We start from the raw sequence: 23,203 nt of genomic DNA, 5'->3' as shown, positions 1-23,203 counted from the left end.
GGGATGTTCTGGAAATGTGGGCCTGATGACATGACATGCCGCACATACACCTGCATCCATTCATTACCACCAAGGGCAGGGTAGCAGCAAGCAGGCCTGGTGTGCATAGGACACCCAGATGGCCCTCCCAAGTCTTCCTTAGTGATCCTGGCTTTTGTAAGAGGTTGGGGAAGGCGGAGATGAAAACAAGGCTTTACATTTCTTGGCTCTGGGGGGGTGATGCTGGGATGCTGGTACTGATGGAGGACCATCTCCTCCTTGGGATGCTGGTACTGATGGAGGACCATCTCCTCCTTGGGATGCTGGGATGTTGGTACTGATGGAGAACCATCTCCTCCTCCTTGTCATCACCTTCCCTGGAGCCATGGGCACAGAAGCCACTAGAGCACGGTGGCACTGAGAGATGTCACTGAGGTGGGTCAGACCCGAGGGCCAGTCTTCACACTGTGCTTCACACTGCTCCCAAGAAAAGGTGACACCTCAATTAAGGTCGCACAAGACCTTACATGATAAGCCCAGCATCTAGGCCTGTTTCTGTTCACTTCAGTCAGGCAAGGGAGACACCCACAGGGAGGCAGGGGCATTCTGCCCTGAGCTCCATTCTTCTCACTTTGGCTTTCTGCCTTCCCTCTTGTGTTTCAGAGGGGATGGTGTTAGATGAGAAAACCTTCCAGGGTGCCCTGGAGTTCAGAAACGTGCACTTCACATACCCTGCTCGCCCAGAGGTGTCCGTATTCCAGGATTTCAGTCTTTCCATCCCATCTGGATCTGTCACAGCGCTGGTTGGCCCAAGTGGTTCTGGGAAATCAACAGTGGTTTCGCTCCTGCTGCGGTTGTACGACCCTAATTCTGGTAGGTGGCTAGTGACAGTGTGGGCAGAGGCATCTCTGAGCTGTCAGTGACTTCTCCTGATGCCTGTTCCCACCCCATGCCTAGGAGAGACCACATCTGACAACACTTTCCCATATTCCTACCCTTGGAAATGGGTCAGCAAGACTGCCCAGCAGCACCCAGCAAATACCTTCTGGTGCCAGCAGCCATGGGTGCTGTGGACTGTCCCATACCCACACTGGAACTCTGCTGACATGTGCTGACATAGCAATTCTGGATTTCAAGAGGCCTTCTGATGGCTTCTGCCTCAGGGCTGTTCCTTGACTGTTTTTTTAGGGTCTTCTGTGTCCAGACCAGACAGTTTAGATTTATTTTGTATGTTCTGCCTGCATGTGTGCCTGTAGACCAGAAGAGGGTTAGGGTTAGGGTTAGGTTAGGGTTAGGGTTAGGGGGTTAGGGGGTTAGGGTTAGGGTTAGGGTTAGGGGGTTAGGGTTAGGGTTAGGGTTAGGGTTAGGGTTAGGGTTAGGGTTAGGCAGACCTCATTATGGATGGTTGTGAGCCACCATGTGGTTGCTGGGAATTGAACTCAGGCCTCTGGAAGGACAGTCAGTGCTCTTAACGGTTGAGCTATCCCTCCAGCCTCTTCCTTGGCTGTGTACTTAGCAAGTATGAGACTGTCTCATCCATTCGTGAGGTATGTATGTATGTGCACTGTTCTGCAGTCTTAGACGGGGCTGCTGAAGAGACTCCAGTTTAAACTTGCAGAACATTGTAGACCTCCATCCCTGAACTGGGCCTTCATGGTCTCTTCTGATACCAGCATGATCAGGAGACTGCAGTCAGGAGACTGCCATCAGAACTGCTAGCCAGTGCACACTGTGTTTTCCTCCCCTGTCCCACACACTTCTCTTTGGAATCAAGGCGCTGCATAAGACTTCAGATTCATGGAACACCAACACTGCCAGGTAGCCTAGCTGCCAGCACCTCCAAACTCAGGAGGGGGGGGCTGGCTAGCCTCCCATCCACTAGGGGAGGTCCTAGCTTCAGACATTCCAGAAGGCTCCTGTTGCTCTGAAAGTCCCAGCCTTGTTGGTTTTGAGTTCCATATGGACATTATGGAAGTTGATTTTCTTCGGTGGTTGGGACAGAACCCAGGCCCTTGCATATGCTAAGCGAGTGTTTCACCACTAGCTACACTGGAGTCCTGACCCTGTGTTTAGTCTTTAAAGGTTGCCTGGGGGTTGGGATGCGGATCAACTGGTTACTGTTTATTTAGTATGCAAAAAAAAAAAAAAAAATCTGGATTTGGGCCAGGCAGTGATGGCGCACGCCTTTAATCCCAGCACTTGGCAGGCAAAGGCAGGCAGATTTCTGAGTTTGAGGCCAGCCTGGTCTACAGAGTGAGTTCCAGGACAGCCAGGGCTGCACAGAGAAACCCTGTCTCAAAAAAAAAAAAAAAATTCTGGATTTGCTCCCCAGTACAGTCTTAGTGGGAGAGGGGTCAAATAACGGCACAGTCCTCCCAGGTAGGTAGACTGAGAAAGGAGGGTGAGTTGGGGGTCATCCTCGGCTGCACAGGGAGTCTGCAGTTGACTGACTACATGAGCTCCTGCCTCAGTAAGGGAGGGAAGAGGGAGCAGTGAGTCTGGGATTCCCCCTCCTTTTAGGGTTCACTTTGGTTATCACCCTTGACCTGTGGTGACCTCTGCCTTCTCCCTCCCATCAGGAACAGTCAGCCTTGATGGCCATGACATTCGTCAGCTAAACCCCGTCTGGCTGAGATCCAAGATTGGGACAGTGAGTCAGGTAGGAAGACGGGTTTCCCTTACTTCCCTCTCGCTCGCTCGCTCACCTTGTTGGAGCTGTGGTCCCTTGGCTTTGCCTCCATCTCGTGTTCTCCAGAGTGGGACAGAGGCTTCCAGATGGATCGCACCACTCCACACACATTCCACACACACCCACTCCACAGATACACTCCACACACACCACTCCACACACACACTTCACACACACACCATTCCACACACACACACTCCACACACACCACTCCACACACACACTTCACACACACACCACTCCACACATACCACTCCACACACACCTCTCCACACAAACCTACTCCACACACAGCACTCCATACACACCCACTCCACACACAGACAGTTTCCTATGGCCCAGGGACTCAACACAATCAGTTGAAATGCTGACTTTCTATTAAGAGCTGAGACTGGCGTTCCTGTGCAGCACTGGGGGGCTGGAGGAAGGACCGGGAGAAACTCTTGCTGTCCTTCACAGTTCCCCTGTGTGTCCATAGGAAGCAAGTGCGGTTCCTTTTCACGGAGCTCCTTGCACAAGACTGCGTGGAGCAACAACTGTATCCCAGCCAACTCTTTTACCACTGTGCACCCTGTGGTCACGCCCATGCCTCCCATTCCCACTCTTGATTGGGACTTCTGCACTAGGATGGATAGATGGCACAACCCTGGTACTGATTAGACCTCAGCAATGTGTGTCATGAGGGCAGAGGACTAGAGACTGCTGTGCTATGTGGGGCTGGCAGTCAGGATGTTATGGTGGTGTCTGGTTCTTTGTCAGAAAGCAATGGGTGGACTTGGGCCCTTTGTCTGTATTGGAAGGTAGGTAGTCGAACTTAGGTCTTCTAGGCCTTGCTAGCCTTAGGGAAGGGGCTGAGATTTATAAGGTTGTCATGGGCCGGCAATTGTAGGCACCCATGTTGGGGACTCCTTCCCACAGTGTAGTGAAGACAACAGGACAACAGATCATTTTGGTCTTCTTCATGGTAAGCTGGGACCTTTTTTTTTTTTTGAGACAGGGTCTCTCTGTGTAGTCCTGGCTGTCCTGGAACTCACTTTGTAGACCAGGCTGTCTTCTCAGAAATCCACCTGCCTCTGCCTCCCAAGTGCTGGGATCAAAGGCGTGTGCCACCATGCCCGGCTAAATGGGACCTTTTTGAAAAGATTACATTTTGTGTGTGTGTGTGTTTGTGTTTATATGTGTGTGTGCGTGTGCACGTGTGCATAACTTGGCATGCATGTGGAGGTCAGGTGACTACGTAGAGGAGCTGGTTCTCCTTTTACTGAGCAGGTTCTGGGGCTTGAACTTACAGAAAGCTCATGTTATCAGACTTCACAGCAGGCACCTTTACCTCCTGAGACATTTGCCGGCCCCTTGACTGGAACTTTTAAAGTCAGCTGGGTGAAGTCGTAGAGGAACAAGACCTCCAGACAGCTTTAGAAGCGTGCGCCACTCCTGGCTGAGGCGCGCCCTTGGGAGTCGTCTGAAGCCCCTGACAGATGTGCTCCATTCCGTTTTCAGGAGCCAGTCCTGTTCTCCTGCTCTGTCGCTGAGAACATTGCCTATGGAGCTGACAACCTCTCCTCGGTCACAGCCCAGCAGGTGGAGAGGGCCGCAGAGGTGGCCAACGCCGCTGAGTTCATCCGAAGCTTCCCACAGGGCTTCGACACTGTGGTCGGGGAGAAGGGCATCCTCCTGTCAGGTAAGTGGTCCCCACGCTGCGTTTGTCAGCTCGCTCCTGGCAGTGCAGCAGAAACACTCGCCCCAGGACGTCCCCACGCGGTTCCCGGTGCACCCTTGTTTGTAGATGAAGTTTCCTAGGAAACCACACCATCTTTTCTGAGAGGATGTGCTTCCTTCCTGGGACTGGCGCCAGCTAGTCGGTGACAGCCTTGGGGCGGGGCTGGGGAAGGATGTGCTGTGCAGCCTGAGGCTGTACGGAGTTACAGAAGAGAAGGTTGTGTGGCGACCTGCCCGAGGGAAAGGATCATCCCAAAGAAACCCGGTGCAGGAAGTCATCTCAGACTGTTCTGTTGCTGTGGAGAGACACCACGACCAAGGCAACTTCTATAAAAAGAAAGCATTTAATTAGGGACTTGCTTTGGTTTCAGAGGGTAATTCATTATCATCATGGAGGGGAGCACAGCAGCAGGCAGGCATGGTGCCGGAGAAAGAGCACGTTCGTTCTGATCCTAAGCAAGGGGAGGGAGGGAGAGAGGGAGAGAGGGAGAGAGAGGAGCAAGCACAAGAAGGCCTTGTGTGGGCTTTTGAAAACTCAACTCCTGGGGCTGGAGAGATGGCTCAGTGGATAAGAGAACCATCTGCTCTTCCAGAGGTCCTGAGTTCAATTCCCAGCAACCACTTGGTGGCTCACAACCATCTGTAATGAGATCTGATGCCATCTTCTAGTGTGTCTGAAGACAGCTACAGTGTACTCAATACATAAATAAATCTTTTTAAAAGAGGAGACAGAGAGAGAGAATCCTGCTAAGATATGAGAACATGCAGAAATCATCCCAAGGGAGCAGGCGACTGAGCCCCAGCACGAGTCTCCGTGATATTTGCTCTCCATTGTTTGCTTTGTAACCAATGACCACCATCCTGTTGCTTCATTTGTCCTCTGTGGTCTAAGCACTGCCAGGCCTAGCCGTCATACTCCTCAGAGGAGGGGAGCTCAGAACCACTAGAAGAAATACTTTCAGCATTTGTATTGAAAGAAGTCTGTGTCTAACCAAATAAGTGCTTGCCTTTAGCTCTAGTACAGATCCCACTTCACATTCTACAGCCAGTCAGAACAAGCTTCCCTTTCCCCCAAGAATGGGAAGGGGATTTCCTGCATCCCACAGTGGCTTCCTGAGAGGGCAGCACCTTAGTGCCATGTGTTGAACACCTTGATGAATGACATGCTGTCTGTTCATAGTCAGCTGCATGGGGTCACATTAGGCGACCCACATAAGGAGGTGTGAGTGACAGGCAGTCCTGGCTGCTGGAAGATGGACTTGTAGGAGGGAGCCAGATGCAAGGCAGATGGGAATGGCTAGATTGCTCACTCCAAGCCTGCATCTCAACACACCACCTGTTCCCTGGCTTGGAGTGGAATCTGGACTTAAAGGAGAGGGGAACTAGTGCCTGGTTTGTAACCTTTAGCTTCATGTACACATAAAACAAGCCGGGCATGGTGGCGCATGCCTTTAATCCCGGCACTCGGGAGGCAGAGGCAGGCGGATTTCTGAGTTCGAGGCCAGCCTGGTCTACCAAGTGAGTTCCAGGACAGCCAGGGCTATACAGAGAAACCCTGTCTCAAAAAACCAAAAAAAACAAAAAAAAAAAAACAAAAAAAAACAAAACAAACAAACAAACAGTCTGCTTCTATACCATTCTAGGTACCTGCAAAGAGTAGGGTCCGTTCTAGGTCAAAGACAAGGATCAAACAAAGCATAAGCAAAGGTGCCATGGTTCTGTATTCAGGGACTTAATGAGATGATCAAGACACAAAGAACACCTTCCTCAGCTGTGTTCGTCTTGAGCCTTGTCCTAGCCCAATGTCAGAATCTTGTCTGAGTTTACTCCCTTGTCCTTGCCCAATACAAATGTTCTTGCCAATATCCTTGAAGCAGTACCAAGAGCCCCACTCTGTGCCCCAGGTTGTTTTTTGTGTGAAATGTTGTTTTATTGTTTTTTTTTTGTTTGTTTTTGAGACAGGGTCTCATTATACAGCCCTGGCTAGCACAAAACTCACTCTGTAGACAGACAGGCCTTAAACTTGCAGAGATCTACCTGCCTCTACCTACCTCCTGAGTGCTCGGATTAGAAGTATATGTCACCATGCATAGTTGTGCCTCAGTTTTGGGAGGGAGTTGTTTGGTTTTTGTTTTGATTTGATTTGATTTGATTTTGGCGTGTGTGTGTGTGTGTGTGTGTGTGTGTGTGTGTGTGTGTGTGTGTGTGTGTTGAGACAGAGTTTCTTTAATAGCCCTGGTTGTCCTGGAACTCACTCTGTTACCGACTAGGAGGGCCTCATACTCAGAGATTGGCTTGTCTCTGACTTCTGAGTGCTGGGTTTAAAGGCATTTGCAACCACACCTGGCATCAGTTTTCACCTGTAGAAATTAAAGCAGTCGTAGGGTCTGGCCCCAGTAACGACTGTCATAGATTAACATGCTTCGCGCGCTTAGGAAGAGTCTTCTGTGAAGGAAGTCCTCAGTATGTGTTAGCTATGGTAACTGCTTGCTTTGCAATTCAGTAAGACAGTATGTTTAAAGACAAACTCCTGCCCATCTATTGTGGTTAAATGGAAGAAGTTCCCTCCAAATTGTCACTTGTCTTACTTGAAAATTTCCTAAGCAATTTTGTTCAGCTTGCCTTCTCTGTTTGTTTCTGTCAGGTGGGCAGAAGCAGAGGATTGCAATAGCCAGAGCCCTGCTGAAGGTAAGACAGCCGCCTGCCGACACCTTGCCAGTGCCCACTGAAGTTTTGTTTTTTGAAGAGGGGATATGTGCATGTGCACGCCTGCACTTGCACGCGTGCATTTGTATGTATGTATTATGGATGTTTGAATGTATAATATATTATATACGACTGGCAGTCTGGTAGAACGCTGAGCTGGAGCTCTGCTGAGGGCTTAGTGTCTGAGTATTTGTCGTAGTTGAGAAATGTCTCTAGAATCTGGTGTGGAAGTGGTGTCTGGGAGGAGGTTAGCACACAGACATTTACCTAGAAGAACCAATTGTCTGGTGACTGATGATGAACTAAGTGTCAGAGTAGGGTCTAACCTTTACTCAGTAGTTCTGCTGAGGAAAAGATTAGATGCTTGGGGGGGGGGGGTGGGTATGGGGGACCTTTGGGATAGCATTGAAAATGTAAACGAGGAAAATACCTAATAATAAAAAAAGAAAGATTAGATGCCTCAGGCAGGCAACTCCAGCCAGGAGCAGGAAGAACCCCGTGGTGTGGGGGGGGGGGAGGGGGCCAGTAGCTGTACTTTTGAGGAAGCAGCATCTCCCTTGTTAGTCTCCTCAGGATGTAGTGGTTTTTTAAATAACTGTTTATTTATTCTATGTATAGTACACTGTCGCTGTCTCCAAACACACCAGGAGAGTTCAATTCCCAGCACCCACATGGTGGCTCACAACCACCTGTAATGGGATCCCATGCCCTCTCCTGGTGTCTGAAGACAGTGACAGTGTACTCATGTACATGAAATAAATAATTCTTTAAAAAGTATAATAGTTAGCTTTAAATGGTTTCATTACTCTTTATTTATTTCTCTTGGGACGGAGTACACAAAGGTCAGCAAACAACTTGTCAGGTCTAATGGTGTGGCGTTCGGGCTGTCAGGCTTGGTGGTTAGTGCCTTTACATACTGAGCCTCAGCTGTCCTCTCGCTGTCCAGCGCTGTGTGTACTGAGAAGTCATTTTGATTCTTCCACTCTTACTTTTTCAGAACCCCAAAATTCTTCTCCTTGATGAAGCAACCAGGTGAGGTTATCTTTGTGACATGTGTGACAGTGTTAGTGTATCTAGTGTGCGTGTGTCCAGGCTGGAGGGCGTCTTAGCAGTGTGAGCAACCATGTATACAGCTCTGTCATCTCTGCTTCCTCTTGTGTGTGGCCTTGTCTGTCACAGTGCACTGGATGCCGAAAATGAGCACCTGGTCCAGGAGGCCCTTGACCGGCTGATGGAAGGGAGAACCGTGCTGATCATAGCCCACCGCCTGTCCACCATTAAGAATGCCAACTTTGTTGCTGTCCTTGACCACGGAAAGATCTGTGAACACGGGACACATGAAGAGCTGCTCCTGAAGCCCAATGGGCTTTACAGAAAACTGATGAACAAGCAGAGTTTCCTGTCATATAATGGAGCAGAGCAGTTCCTGGAACCTGCACGGGCGTAGCCTGCAGTGCAGGTATTGGGTAACTGAAGCAGGGCTGTGACTCTATCATATACCCTGTCCACAGACAGAAACAGAGCAGCAGCTACCCGTGGGCTGAGAGACCTTAAAACCAAACAGCATTGCAGAGAACAGGGCCTGGAGGCCGTGTGAAGCCTGGGAGCATACTTCAGTTATTTGAAATATGCCTCTTTCCACAAAGAGTGCACAATGTCATTTTACGATGTACCTGTCCTCCCAGACCTTTCTTCAGTTGTAAAATCGTAGCTCTCTAAATGTCTAAAGCGCTGAAGTGACTGCAGGGTTCCAGTGTTTGCTAGCCAAGCAGAACACCTCACTTCCTGTGTGTGCTGTCAGAGTCGAGTTGTTCTCAGGTGACAACTTTAAAAAGGGAATTAGAAACTAAAGGCCTAACTAATTTAAGCCACTGACGCACCTACCTAGGGCCACTGAGGGAAAGTTTGACGCGTCCATCCTCCATTACCTTCTGGCGTCAGAGTTCTGGAGCACTACAGGGCTGTACCTGTCCAAATGTGCAGTGCTCACCATCTGAGCACCAGAGTCTGATACATTTTGCCAAAGGAAGAAGTCCCGTTCTGTAAACTGGAAAGCTTCTATTTTTTTATTACCTCCTTGTTTAATGACTCTTTTTGAGAAGCAAGGTACAGATAACCAGGCGTTATCAACAGAGGTGGATGAAAATCCATGGCGCATCTGTTGAAGCATGTATTTTGAAAAAAAAAATACCCATTTTAAATATGTGATTCCCAGGTATATTGTAGTTTTATATTTTAAATTTTTATTAATAAGGCTGAATCTGAATAATATAATTTTCAGCCTTGAGTATGATGACTCTTGCAGAGGCAAGGCATCAGAAGGAACATCAGCCTTTGGAAAGTATCACAGTTAAGTCACATGTGGTCCTGCTGCTGAGACTCTAAGTCCTAGAAACCTTCAGGAGTCACCGTGTGGCAAGTGTGGCTGCCCTTCCAAGCACCAGAGAACATCTAACTGCAGAACCAAGGCTAGGAGATGAAACTCTGCTGGGTCTGGGGGGAAGGAGGCTCCTGAATTGTTTATTGTGTAGACATGGATCCTGTGAAGGAAAAACTTAAACCCGAGGGTAATTGTTGCAGCATCCAGTTCATGTTGACGATTTCAACAGTCATGAAATAAACCACTCTGGTTTCCAAAAGAAAAAGTAGAGTGGCTCACACCCACCTGAGCTTTAAAACCAGCCAGCGCTTGAGACTTTGTTTCAAACAGAGATTGGAAGAGTTTGGAAGCCCTGCTCCATGGAGTGCATGGAACCTTAACTGGGAGCTGCCGGATAAAGGTACCCTTGCTCTCTGTGCTTATGGTTTGTCACCTACAGTGTCACAGCTCTTACAGCAGTGACAGTGGCTAATGAATATGAATTTGCTCTTTTTTTTTTCCTTTGGTATCAGTGCTGTTAACTGGATGTTGCGGAGGAAGTGGGTTTTTTGTTTGTTTTTTTGCTGGTGATGTAGAGCCTGAGACACAGCTACGCTGAGAGGTAGTTAAATGGACACACCTGCCGTGCCTCTTGATGAGAAGCAGTGTCACCACTTATGTTACCTGGGGAACCGGGTAATGAGCATGAGGCCCCATGGATGTGTGTGCAGGTCTTGGGGTGAGTAGGCAGCACACCTGTGACGGTCACCTTCCACTGTCCACATCTGCTCAGCTCCTTGCAGGGTGTCCTCAGAACTCGGAGTTGTTGCAGATCAGACTGGTGAGAAAGCATTATGAAAATTGAATTGAGTCATCACGTTTTCTTTCTTAATATGGTTAACATTTTATATCAGATTAAAATTTATAGTGAACTTAATCTGTGTCTGTGTGTTATGATGCTGAGGTTGACCCGAGGTTCTCCACACATGCTAAGTGCTTTACCACGAACTTACATTCATGCTTCAGCCTCATGGCTATCACTTCTTTTAAAATTTGGTAGTCACTTTATTTTCTTTATTTTTTCCCCTCTAGTTTTCCAGACAGGGTTTCTCTTTGTAGCCCTGGCTGTTCTCAAACTCTGTAGACTAGGCTGGCCTCGAACTCACTACTGCCCCTGCTGCCTCCATCCACATATTAATTTCTTTTTTTTTTAAAGATTTATTTATTATTATATATAAGTACACTGTAGCTGTCTTCAGACACACCAGAAGAGGGCATCAGATCTCGTTACAGATGGTTGTGAGCCACCGTGTGGTTGCTGGGATTTGAACTCAGGACCTCTGGAAGAGCAGTCAGTGCTCTCAATCGCTGAGCCATCTCTCAAGCCCTAGTTTCTTAATAAAATTTGTTATAGAGACTCAAAAAAACTTTTTAATCTAACATGTCATATACAGAGTATTGACTTTGTGTTCCATGCCTTTCCTTATCTGAGACTCTCATGTGTTTGCTATTTATTAGTGTCTGTCCAACTACTCCAGCCCCATTATTATTTCCTGCCCCACCATGAGCACAGTGCTGTGGCCTTGACAAAGGATTCAGCAGTGTCTGCCTTCAGCCCTCTCTAGCTTATGGAGAGAGGCAGGCAAAGTCAGTACAAAGCAATCTGGCAAAGGGCTGTGGCAAGCAGTGTTTGGGGGCTGCTTTGTCTCAAGCACTCTGCACACATTACATCTGGTGCTCTGGTAAATCCCACGATGTAGACAAACACTTAGGTCACATGTACCCAGTGAGGCAACTTTGTCACTTGTCTTAGCCTCTCTTTGCTGTAATAGCATGGCAAAGGCAACTTCAGGGAGAAAGTTCCTTACTGTTCCCAAGAGATTCAGTCCCTCCTGGCTGGGAGGACACTGCGCAGGGTCAGGGGACAACTGAGTGGGCCTCCTCATCTTTCAGTGTTTGACGCTAGATTCTCTGCCATCAGGCTAGCTGGCCCTAGAACTCTAGGGTAGTTTTATTTCTGCATGCTACATGCTTGGCTTTTATTTTGGTGGGTTTTTATTTTAAATGTGTCAGGTGCTTTGTCTGCATGTCTGCCTGCAGACCAGAAGAAGGCATCAGATTGTGAGCTTCTATGTGCGTTCTGGGAATTGAACTTGGGACCTCTGGAAGAACAGCCAGTGCTCTTAATTGCTGAGGCATCTCTTCAACCCCTTATTTTGGGTTTTTTTTAAAAAACATTTATTATGTGTCTGTGAGTATATGCCATACCTGTGCAAGCCAGACAGTTATGCACACCTCCAATCCCAGTGATCAGGAGGCAGAGGTAGGTGGATCTCTGGAGGCAGGGTTTTTCTCTGTGTAGCCCTGGCTGTTCTGGAACTCACTTTGTAGACTAGGCTGGCCTCAAAGTCAGAGGTCCACCTGCCTCATAATGAGCAATTCTAGACAATCTGAAGCAGCCCTACATCCCACACCCGGGATTAAAGTGAAGACATATTCTTATAACATTTCTGTGTTTAAAGAAACCAAAATTCAGCCGGGCGAGGTGGCGCACGCCTTTAATCCCAGCACTCGGGAGGCAGAGGCAGGCGGATTTCTGAGTTTGAGGCCAGCCTGGTCTACAAAGTGAGTTCCAGGACAGCCAGGGCTACACAGAGAAACCCTGTCTCGGAAAACCAAACCAAACCAAAACAAAAAAGAAACCGAAATTCTCCTACACTGCACTTTGCAAGAATTAAAGGCTCCATTACGCATGCGCACGTTTCTCCTGGACTGTGGACTGGAAAGCTGCTTTCTCTCATCCTTAGGGCAGAGATGACTCCTCCCTTCCATGTTCTCTCTCCCCCTACCCCCTCCCACTGTATTTACTTCTGATATGCCTAACAACCTTGTGTCCATAATGGTCTCTCAGGTAATTGGGTTTGTTTGTTGGCATTTGAGACAGTGTCTCATGTAGCCCAGGGTGGCTTTGAACAACTTCTGGTCCTACAGAGATTATAGGTGTGTGCAGCCACACCTGGCTCAAGTAGCTACTTCTAAATGCTTTTCTTTTTTTTTCCGAGTTCAATTCCCAGCACCCATGCTAGGTGGCGCACAACCCCCCTGTAACTAACTTCAGAGTCCAATGCCCTCCTTCTGGCTTTCTGAGCTCTTAAAAGATCAAAACTGCCCCAAGGAACTCGATGCCTCTATCAGCAGGAAGTAGTCTACGGATATCGAAGCCCCCTTTTCCTCTAGCCTTCTTTCTCCTACCTAGTGTTGGGGGGTTGAGAGGGAGACAAGTGGTAGAAATAGGAACCCATAAAGTGGTCAAAAGTCTGGCTACAATGTTGTCTAAGTGGGACACAATGAAAAAACCGAAAAGGAAAGGCCACCCGAAGTAACAAGGGACCTCACAAGTTCAGCAAGGGTCCCTGGGCAGTTATCAGCCCTGAATATTTACAAACTCTAGTACAGCCTCGGGCTAATCTCAGTTCACTGTTTAGTAATGTGGGGAGCAGAATGGAAAAGACACCCCCATACACACACTACGGTCTTCCGAAACAGCCGCAGAGGACTAACAGAACTGTGTGCACGCCTGCTATCGGCTTCTACTAGGGTCTGGAACTTCAGGGGCAGCGATGAGAGTGAACATGCCCGGGGACTGGGGGCACTGTCATTTCCGAATCTCCGGCAGTAGGACAGACCCATCAAAATGCAAGCTGTGCCTGGAAAGCAAAAAGCTGCAACCCGCTGCAGAGCCCAGACAATCGAACGAAGAACAAGCCTGAACCGATCTGAATTAGGTTGGGAAAAACTGTGAGCACACCACCGCCGCCCAGAGCGCGACTTCCTCAGCTCCGCCCACGGGCGCCTCCTTCCCCAGCCCACGCTCGCCGCGGAGGGTCAGCTCCAGCCGGAGACCGGCGCTTCTGGCAAGCTCTCGGTCCGGAGCACTGGATCCACCGCGGTGAATCGGGTCGCAGGACTCCAAATCGCCTGCCCCGCCCCTCCCCGGTACTGGATGTGACGTCAACAAAGCGCTCCCAGTTCCGACCTTGCCCCGAGTCTCGGCGCCGATCTTTGACGTCATTGCCATGCGCCTTCCCCTCCCTACTCGCTGAGCGCCCCCTTACGTCATCTCTAGGCGCCTTCCCGCCCCTCAGGTGTTCAAGCTCCGGGCGCGCGAGGTTCTCGCTATTAGCCCGCGAGTGCCGCTTCCTCCACGCTCTCTGCAAACATGTTTCCGAGCGTCTCCTCTCCGCGAACCCCAGGGCCGGGGACCCGACGCGGTCCGCTAGTCGGGATCGGGCCCACGTCCACGCCTAGAGCGAGCAGGAGGGGTCTGTCTCTGGGATCTGCGGTTAACTCGCCCGTGCTGTTCTCGCCCGCAGGCCGGCGCAGCTCGGTGAGCTCACGGTAAGTGGGGGTTCGGGGACCAGCGGGGTCCGCTCCACAGCGGGGAGGTGGAGCCTGGCAGTGGGGTAAGCTGCCGCAGAGTTCGAAAGTACTTCTGGTCATTCTCGCGTTTTATTGTCGCTGCTTAATGGTGGCCCTCGTTTTGCCCGTTCTCTGTTTAACTCTTTATTGGACCCATGGATTCACTCTGTCTCCGCGCTACAGAAAAGAATGAAAGAACCTTTTGAGCACTACGCTTGCAAGGTAGGAACATACTTCAGATTATTGTAAAGATTAAAAAGTCATTTCTTTATTATGTTGACACAGGTCAGTGTCGGGCTGCTGTTTGTTTAAAGTTGTGGTTTGACTCTGTGGCGTTTGACACGAGTAACATTTGGTCTGGTGTAGTCTTTTTGTGATATAGTGTAGGAATGCAGCCTGGAACTCAGTCCTGTCCACTTTGGGACAGCCCATGCTACGTACCCTAGGCTGACTTTGCTCAATCCACTTTTAAGATTCTTCTATTTCAAGCATGCAGTAGCTTGTCTGGCTACCATCATTTTGTTTAACACTTCCAGCTTTAAGTCAGGATCTCAGCATCTCAGGATTCAGTACACCTATCTGAGTCATGGTAAGAGCCTACAAACCTGGCAAAAATGTTTTCTCAGTGCCTAGCAAATGCTTATTACTACATACTGATTGGCAGTTAAAGGACTTGGGCCACAAAATGTGATGGTTGTGACTAGGTTACATAAAAGCACTTTGTGTGTGTGTGTGTGTGTGTGTGTGTGTGTGAGAGAGAGAGAGAGAGAGCGTGCTTCACTAAAGATGCTGGTGTGCTGCCAAGTCCACATGTATAGTAGAATTGTTACCCTCCTCAATGTAATTAACACGAAAATTCAGAATTGGGTTACCTTTTTCTAGAAGAATTTCTTCTGTTCATCTTTCAAAAGTGAATTTCTGGGATGGAAAGATGGCTCTGGGGATAAGAGCACTTGCTTTTCGATATCTATCTATCTATCATACAATCATATATATATATATACACATATATACACACACACACATATATGTATATATGATGGGTTAAAAAGATAGTAAGATGCATATATGTTCTGATACATCATTTTTGCTCAAAACAAACAAAAAAACCAGTAAATTAATCTCAAAAGTACCTGACAACTATTGCCTTAAAATTATTTTAAAAGGTATTGCTGGACATGGTAGTACACAACTTAAAATCCTAGCACATGGAAAGCTAAGGTAGGAGGACCCTGGATCAGAGCTAGTCTTGGCTATATAGTTCCAAAGCAACCAGAGACACACAGTGATGTGTGTGTGTGTGTGTGTGTGTGTGTGTGTGTGTATGTTTGTGTGTATGTTTGTGTGTGTGTGTGTGTGTGTGTGTGTATCTTAAGTGAATTTTTTTCTGCATGAAAACAGGAAATACTGAGTCTAACAGAGACTTATGATTAAAATGTATGAACCTACAAGTCTTGTGATAATTCAGAGAGTAACTGTGATGCTGAGAGCACACGTGGGACCCTTGTTTTTGTTTGCTTGTTTTTTGAGACAGGGTTCTGGAACTTACTGTGTAGACCAGGCTAACCTCAGGCAGATATCACAGAGATCTGCCTCCTCTCTGTGCCTGGCTTTCACTTTATTGTTTAAGAAGAACCCTTCACAGTACTGACCTCAGAGGCAGAGGTGTACTCACTTCTAATTTCTGAACTCAGATGACTCAGGCATGGTGGTTAGTTTTTTGTGAACACAAACTAGAATCATCTGAGTAGGGGGGAGCCCAATTAAGAAACCCCCACCCCCACTCCTGAGATGACACAGTGGTTAAGAGCACTGACTGCTCTTTCAGAGGTCCTGAGTTCAATTCCCATCATCCACGTTGTATCAGCAACAGCTTACTCATATATATAAAATAAATAAATCTTTAAAGAAAAGAAAATGCCCCCATAGGCTTGCCTTCAGGGGTGATTTTCATGATTGGTGATTGATGTAAAAGGGCCTGACTCACTGGGCAGTGCCACCCATTGGCAAGTGGCCCTGGAGTGTATAAGAAAGTAAACTGAGCAAGCCAGTAAAGACCATTTATCCATGGCCCCTGCTTCAGTTCCCGCCTCCAGTTTCCCGCCATGACTCCCTTGGTGATGGGCAGTGACCTGGAAATATAAGATCAAATAAACTCTTTCCTCCTCAAGTTGCTTTTGCTCATGGTCTTATATCATAGCAATTTCAATAAATTCTATTGAAAAGTGCAGTCAGTTACATAGTGCACACCAGCTGGTGTCTTTCACCATTACACATCATTAGAGATAGCTCAAGTAGGTTTGTAAAGGTGAGCATAATGGGAAATTTCAAGTTATAGTTAATCCTATGTGGTCTCTTTCTTTAGAGGAACGCCTACTCGGATATTCCCCCACCATTCCATATCAGAGTCTGTGAACTACGATGTGAGAGTGTTTGGATCATCTCTCCCTGTTAAGATCATGGAAGCCCTGACAATGGCTGAGGGTAGGTGTCATCTTTTCATTTGTTCCCATATTGGTCAATAACCAGGTCACATGTGATGACATTTTGGCTTTGTCTGGTAGAGACGTAGGCAGCCTGCTGAGCTCTCCCCATCCCTGAGACATTGATCTGTGAAGTTGAGTGAATCTTTATAAGATAGTCACATCAGTGATCAGTGATTTTTTTTTTTAAAGATTTATTATTATACACAATACACTGTAGCTATCTTCAGACACACCAGAAGAGGGTGTCAGATCTCATTACGGATGGTTGTGAGCTGGGATTTGAACTCAGGACCTTTGGAAGAGCAGTCAGTGCTCTTAACTGCTGAGCCACCTCTCCAGCCTCACTAATAATTTTTAACTTAAAGCTTTGATATTTGTGTATGTCACTCACGTCTGTTCAGTCACAGCATGTGGGGGCTCAGGGGAGCTTTCAGATCATGAAGCTTGAGTAGCAGTGGATACAAATGTCCTGTTGTAAAAGGACCGGTTGCCGTCCTTCAGCTTAGGCACCCCGGCTGCCAGTCCCTGAGCTGGCAGTGTTCACACTGCTACCCTCCGCCATGCATCCTCCTCTCCACCTAGCTTCTCCCCCTTCATTCTCTTTTTGTCATCCTGAAATTTTTTTTCGCCCCTGAGACAGGATTTTCTCTGTGTAGTCCTGGCTGTCCTGGAACTCACTCTGTAGACCAGGCTGGCCTTGAACTCAGAAATCTACCTGCCTCTGCCTCCCGAGTGCTGGGATTAAAGGCGTCCGCCACCACTCTCGGCCATCCTGAAATTTTTAATTCATATTCTGAGCATACTTCTGGTCATGCCATGTTCGTGCTCACAGTGCATAGGCTCCCCTCTAGGAGTTCAGGAGTGAATCCCGAGAAGCTGAGATCTATAAACAAAAGAGCAGTGCAGACTTGAAGAACTTGTCTCCATTGTGGGTCTGACCACATCTGATGTTGGGTCAGATCTGCACGGGGTGGGGCTGAACACTCACAAGCAGGTGCTTCAGGTCAGCAGAAAGTTCTGCACAGCTTGGGCGCATTTCCACAGTTAGCATATTCATTTCCAGTGCTGTGTGCTTTGCACTGCTACCCTGTCTAAAAGCAAAGAGCAAAGCTCAAATAAGATTCTCAAAGCTGGGAACACATGAAGGCTTACCACCGCTCCCTAGACACAGTGGTGTATTGACTCATTCTGTCCCTTAGGAAGCAATGCTCTTGTGTTTCCTTAGGATGAAATGGTTACCCTCGCTAAGGAGCTCTGTTTGAAAATTATATTCTTTTGAAGGAATGTGATAATTTCTTCAAAAATAGTAGTTAATACGAGGGTTATTGTTTGGTTTATCAAATTATAAGTGATTCTTACAGAAGTTAAATCGTCTCTTTGGTTTTGGGGCCAGGAGGGGGGTAGACCAGACTGACTTCAAACTCAAAAAGATCCATCTGTCTCTGCTTCCTGAGTGTTGGAATTAAAGGCATGTGCCATTAAGCCTATCTAAGATTCTTTATAACAGGGCTAGAGAGATGGCTCCCTTCCAAAGATCCTGAGTTCAATTCCCAGCATCCACATGGCAGCTCACAGCCATCTGTAATGGGAATCCAGTGCCTTCTTCTGGTGTGTCTGAAGACAGCGATAGTGTACTCATATACATGAAATAATTTAAAAAAAAATTTTTTAAAGATACTTTATAACAAAAGTTAAAGAGTATTAAACATATACCCAAATAGTTTTTGCCTTTGTATATGTTTCTAAAGGTAATTATCAGAACTAAATAAATCTCATTTTTGATAGATTAATCTTAAATATTTGGAAGTTATGTGACTTGCATTTTTAAATTAATTTTACTTTAATAATGTATTATAGTAGTTGTATCTTTGCACACCTAAGTATATACATGCACCATGTGTATGCACGAGCCTGTGGTGTCAGAAGGGTCAGTGGGCTCTTCGAGAGCTAGAGTGTTAAGTGGGTCTATATCGTCATGTGGGTGCTGGTAACCAGACCCAGGTCCTCTGCAGGAGCAGTAATGCAACTGCCTGTTTTGGAGACAAATGTGGTAAAAAAGATGTTGCTACAAGGAGATGAAACGACTTTTCATGGTCTGGATGTGGGGTTAACTGCATGTCTTATTTCCTCAGCTGACGAGCAGCTTTCTGTCCATGTCGATGAAGGTGGGTGGGCCTGCCTGGTATGCACGGAGAAGCTCCTCATTTGGAAGATTGCTGTGTCGCCTGTCACTAAGGTAACGGCCCTTCAGATACCCAGTCAGGAAAAGGGATCCCGGCTGATTCTTTCTTTGTACTTTTCTTCTTTGAAGTTCACTAAGGAGGCTGTCAGCCCGAGAGAGCATTAAGAATTCAGGATATGGAGGCTAGTGAGATGGCTCAGCAGGGAAGAGTTCTTCTGCAGGTTCTGAGTTCAATTCCCAGCAACTTCGTGGTGGCTCACCATCTCTAAGGGGACCTGATGCCCTCAGGATGTATATGTAGGGAGAGAGAGGCAGAGAGAATGAGAATAAATTAAAGAAAACCACCAGATTTTTAAATAAATAAAAAAAATCCAGGATAATGAAATATTGAATGTACATGTTAGTTGGAAAAAAAAGCTTTTCTATTAATAGTTTCCTTTTATTGATGTCTTTAGTGTTTTTCCTTCTCTAAAGACCCACTGCAGCCAAACTGAATGAACATGAGCTTGAGCTACTACTGTCTGAGCTCTGGATCATGTGCTGTTGTAGAAAATGTTCCCAATCGAGGGTTTCTCCCAATCCAGGGTTTCTCCCCCACCTTTGACCACTTAGTTCCTGATAAAAGACACACAACCTTTATATTTACAATGAGCCTCAATCAGCACTAGAGCTTTGCAGATATCTACCCTCTGTGGTATAAAACTCCATTTTCCTATCAGTAATCCCAGATTTTTTTTTAAAGATTTATTTATTATTATATCTAAGTACACTGTAGCTGTCTTCAGACACACCAGAAGAGGGTGTTAGATCTCATTATGGGTGGTTGTGAGCCACCATGTGGTTGCTGGGATTTGAACTCAGGAACTTGAGAGGAGCAGTCAGTGCTCTTACCCGCTGAGCCATCTTGCCAGCCAGTAACCCCAGATTTTAACTTACTATGTTTCATCTGGCCTGCTCTTAGCTCCAGTTGGCCAGCCCTTGGGTCCATGTTTTTATGAACTCACCTAAGCCATGGTGGCTTCTCTAAGGTATCCCTTCGCACTGTGTTCTCTTGAGGCTGCAAGCTGCCTGAACTTGCTCACCATTATCTTCCTTGCAGTTGAGTTTTTTCTGAAGGACCAGCTCAATCTACTCACCATACCGTGTATCTGAGTGCTTTCTATGTTTTAGTGAAAGTCCAGTGGGGGGTTAGGAACCTGCACCATGTTTGAGAGAGTACTTTCAACCCTGGAAATGCCATGTGCAAGAAAGACAGACAGAGTGCGCATGGGCACGTGTGTGTACATGTGTGTGTGCATATTCTCACATACTGAGAATGCAGGTTCCTGTCCTGTAAGATACTCTTACAATCCTGGGGGAGCACCCTGGGAAGGCGTTCTAGAGATGGCTCAGTGGTTTAATGTATGTACTTGGTGTTCTTGCAGAAGTCCCCAGCTCGGTTCTCAGCAGCTACATGGTGCCTCACAAATATTGACAGCTCTAATTCCAAAGGGATCCAATGCCTTCTTCTGGCCCCCATAGGCACCAGCACCAGACATATCTGTAGTGCACATACATGCATGTAGGCAAATTACTTGTGCATATAAAATTAATAATTTTTTAAAAATTAAACAAAGCAGCCCAGTGTGGTAGTGCATGCCTTTGGTTCCAGACTCCTGAGGCAGAGACAGGTCGGGTGAGTTTTTGTGGATTCAAAGTCAGTTTAGTCTACATAGTCTTGAATTTCAAGACAACCAGGGAAAGAAAGAGTAAAAGGGGAAAGGGAAAGTGTGTAGAGAGAGAGGAAGAGGAAGAGAAGAAGGAGGAGGGGAGAGAAGAAGTGAGGAAGGAGCTAATCCCGGATCATCAGCATGGTGTTCTCTTACTCTAAGCTCCTATTTTCTCTTCCTACTTTAAACTCCAAAAGGATTATCAGGTGGGGAGAAGAGGAGCCGTGCCTTTGGCTAACATCAACTTTAAATATGAGTGGCTTAAGATGCCAGGGAGGAATTAAATGTTGGCCTTCAATGTAGAGTAAATATAGACCAGCAGCTCTCATTGCCCTTATCCTCAGCCAAACTTGAGTTCCTTACCTTGATAAAGGAAACCAGACCCAATCCAACAGGCTCCTCCCCTACACAGAGAGCCCTTCTGTCTTATCCTTTCCCACCTGAAGTGCTTTGGCCATTTAATAGTTTTTAAACAAAATCTGTATTATTTGCACTTAATAAAGTTAGATTAGAGGCTTTGAGAATGTCCAGGGACCACAGTGCTGAGCAGTGCCTATAGAAATCTAGCACTGGTACGGCCCACACAGCTGAGACCTGAGCATGCTTGTTTGTGAGTTGGATTCATAGTGGTAAAATGACATGAGTTGCTAGGCCGACCTTGGTGGACAGCTCCCAACAGTGGAAGCATTGGTGACACTTCTAACATCCTCTTAGCCTCCTCTCAAGACCATCTCCTAGCTGTTGTCACTAATGTGGGTCATCGTCCCATGGGAGCATGGGCTCCTTCCTGCCTGAATCTTGGTGTCTGAAGACTTGCCGCCCTCCTTGGCTACACAGAAAGGATGTGTACTTAGAAGTAGGAGGGGGGATTCTGCATGTGTACTGAGTTAGCAGAGGGAACTGAGTGTACAGCTACAAGCCTAAGAAATAGTTTGATGGAGACTTGGTGTAATTTCTCTCTGACCATAATAATTTTACATGTCAAATAGATATTACCTCAGCTAGCAAAGTTTTGCAGGAAACTTGGCCACTTCCCCTAGCCCAGTGGTTCTCAACCTGTGGGTCATGACCCCATGGACATCCCATATCATATTTACATTATGATTTATAACAGCAAAATTGCAGTTAGGAAGTAGCAATGAAATAATTGTCTGGTTGAGGGGTCACTGCAACATGAGGAAGTGTATTAAAGGGTCACATCATTAGGAAGGTTGGGAGCCACTTGTAACAAGTAGAGCCCTTGGCCTGGCATGACAAGCACAGACTGGTTCATATAGAGGTCCATTTTAGCGTCCATGTGTCCCTGACTTTGTTGTTGATCAAAAAGAGCTGAGAAAAGAAGGATATTGTGGAATAGTGTTTCAGGATGGACTCAAAGTATGCAGAAAAATTAGAGGCGCCAGAATGAACAAATTGGGTTGAATGTAAAGGTTTTTCTATCTGGGTTTGTCTTACAGTTGTCTGTCTGCAAAGAACTCCAGCTGCCCCCTAGCGATTTCCACGGGAGCGCTGATTTGGTGGCCCTGTCTTATGCTGCGACCTCAGGTGAAGTCCATTCTGTGCAGGTAGGTGACTTGGAAATGACTGGAGGCTCAGCGGGTGGGAGCCTGTGGGGCTCATACAGAGAAGATGGGCTCAGTGCCCAGCACCCACTTTGGGTGACTTATGATTGCAAGAAACTCCAGTTCCAGGCGACCCAACACTCTTTTCTGACCTCTGCAGGCACCTGCAAGCAGGTGGTGAACGTACAGACAAGCAGGCATACATGCAGACACACATTTCTTACAAAGCTAACGGAGAGCCTGATGTGGAGGTACACACTTAATCCCACCACTGGGGAGGCAGAGATGGGCAGAGCCTGGTCTTCGTCAAATTCCAAGCCAGCTAGAGCTAGACAAGGCAAGTCCTCGTCTCAGACAAACAATACTTTTTGTAAAATAAGAATATGAAACAGCAAGATGCAGCCTGAGGAAATACTCATAAATCCAACTTAAAAACAGAGATGGCCCAGAGGTTAAGAGCTTGTTGCTTCTGCCGAGGAACCCAATTTAATTACAGCAGCCACATGGTGGTTCACAACCATCTAGAACTCCAGTTCCAGGGAACTGGATCCCTTCTGACTTCCACAGGCACCAGGCATGTACATATGCATGTACATACACGCAGGCAAAACACTCATATACATAAAATACATAAACCAAAGAAAAAGAAGAAAGGAAAAAAAAGCAGGGCAGAGTCTTCAGGAGACACAACTTTACCGTCAGCACATGAGGAGCTGTGTGGCACTGTCAGCCGTTAGAACAGTGCACACAGCACCAGTGGGGCACTGCTGCCCAGCTGTAGAGTGGCTGAAGAGCCTGACGCTGCCTGCCAACTCCACTGCATGCTCTTATGCTAGGTTCCCAGGGTCGTTTCCTCCCCATGACTCCCCCAACCCTCTTGAACGCAGGGTTTCTCTGTGTAGCCCTGGCTGTCCTGGAACTCACTCTGTAGACCAGGCGGGCCTTGAACTCACAGAGATCACCTGCCTCTGCTCCCCAGTGCTGGGATCTGTAACCTAGCTTTGGCTGAGTCTCCTGCATCTCCCTGCTCCCTGTCCCTCAGATCCCATGTGTTTATTACCAGCCTCATCACCCTCCACACTGCTTTTTCTCCTCCCTCTTTAGTTTCCTGGCCTCTATGCACACTCGTCGCCACAGAAAGAAAAATATGTAAGAAAAGCTAAGATTGCATGTGAGAGCAAACAAAGTGCTTGTCCCTCCGAGCCTGGACCTCTCAATAGAATATTTTCCAGTTCTGTCCACCCACCTGCAAATCTTATAATTTTGATTGAGAAGTGGAAAGTTAACACAAAGGTCACTTGTGTTACAGCAGTTTTATTTGCATCTCTGGAGCTGTCCTTTGACAGACAGCTCAGTCACATGTGCACGCGGTAACTCAGGTGAACCTTGGGGA

The 23,203-nt window shown here is 47.2% G+C and overlaps 2 protein-coding genes across 3 annotated transcripts in view; both read left to right on the top strand.

Moving 5' to 3' along the window:
* The window catches only part of Abcb10 (ATP-binding cassette, sub-family B (MDR/TAP), member 10), a 30,664-nt gene extending 20,275 nt beyond the window's left edge, over positions 1-10,389 (top strand). The window contains exons 8-13 of one of the 2 annotated variants that reach the window (NM_019552.2): positions 643-852; positions 2,559-2,638; positions 4,169-4,349; positions 7,032-7,075; positions 8,091-8,125; positions 8,273-10,389. In NM_019552.2, coding sequence (NP_062425.1) covers positions 643-852; positions 2,559-2,638; positions 4,169-4,349; positions 7,032-7,075; positions 8,091-8,125; positions 8,273-8,540 — 818 coding nt within the window. In that variant the 3' untranslated portion in view covers positions 8,541-10,389. The remainder of the gene's footprint in view (positions 1-642; positions 853-2,558; positions 2,639-4,168; positions 4,350-7,031; positions 7,076-8,090; positions 8,126-8,272) is intronic. The other variant, XM_006531201.4, reaches the window with a different exon arrangement.
* Positions 10,390-13,582: 3,193 nt separating this feature from the next.
* Nup133 (nucleoporin 133) overlaps positions 13,583-23,203 on the top strand; it is a 52,152-nt gene continuing 42,531 nt past the window's right edge. Inside the window, exons 1-4 of the mRNA NM_172288.2 lie at positions 13,583-13,850; positions 16,237-16,355; positions 18,490-18,593; positions 21,706-21,813. Coding sequence (NP_758492.2) covers positions 13,672-13,850; positions 16,237-16,355; positions 18,490-18,593; positions 21,706-21,813 — 510 coding nt within the window. The 5' untranslated portion in view covers positions 13,583-13,671. The remainder of the gene's footprint in view (positions 13,851-16,236; positions 16,356-18,489; positions 18,594-21,705; positions 21,814-23,203) is intronic.

This window comes from Mus musculus, chromosome 8 (genome assembly GCF_000001635.26).
Source record: "Mus musculus strain C57BL/6J chromosome 8, GRCm38.p6 C57BL/6J".
Taxonomy (NCBI): domain Eukaryota; kingdom Metazoa; phylum Chordata; class Mammalia; order Rodentia; family Muridae; genus Mus; species Mus musculus.
This window is presented reverse-complemented; position numbering and strand designations above follow the sequence as displayed.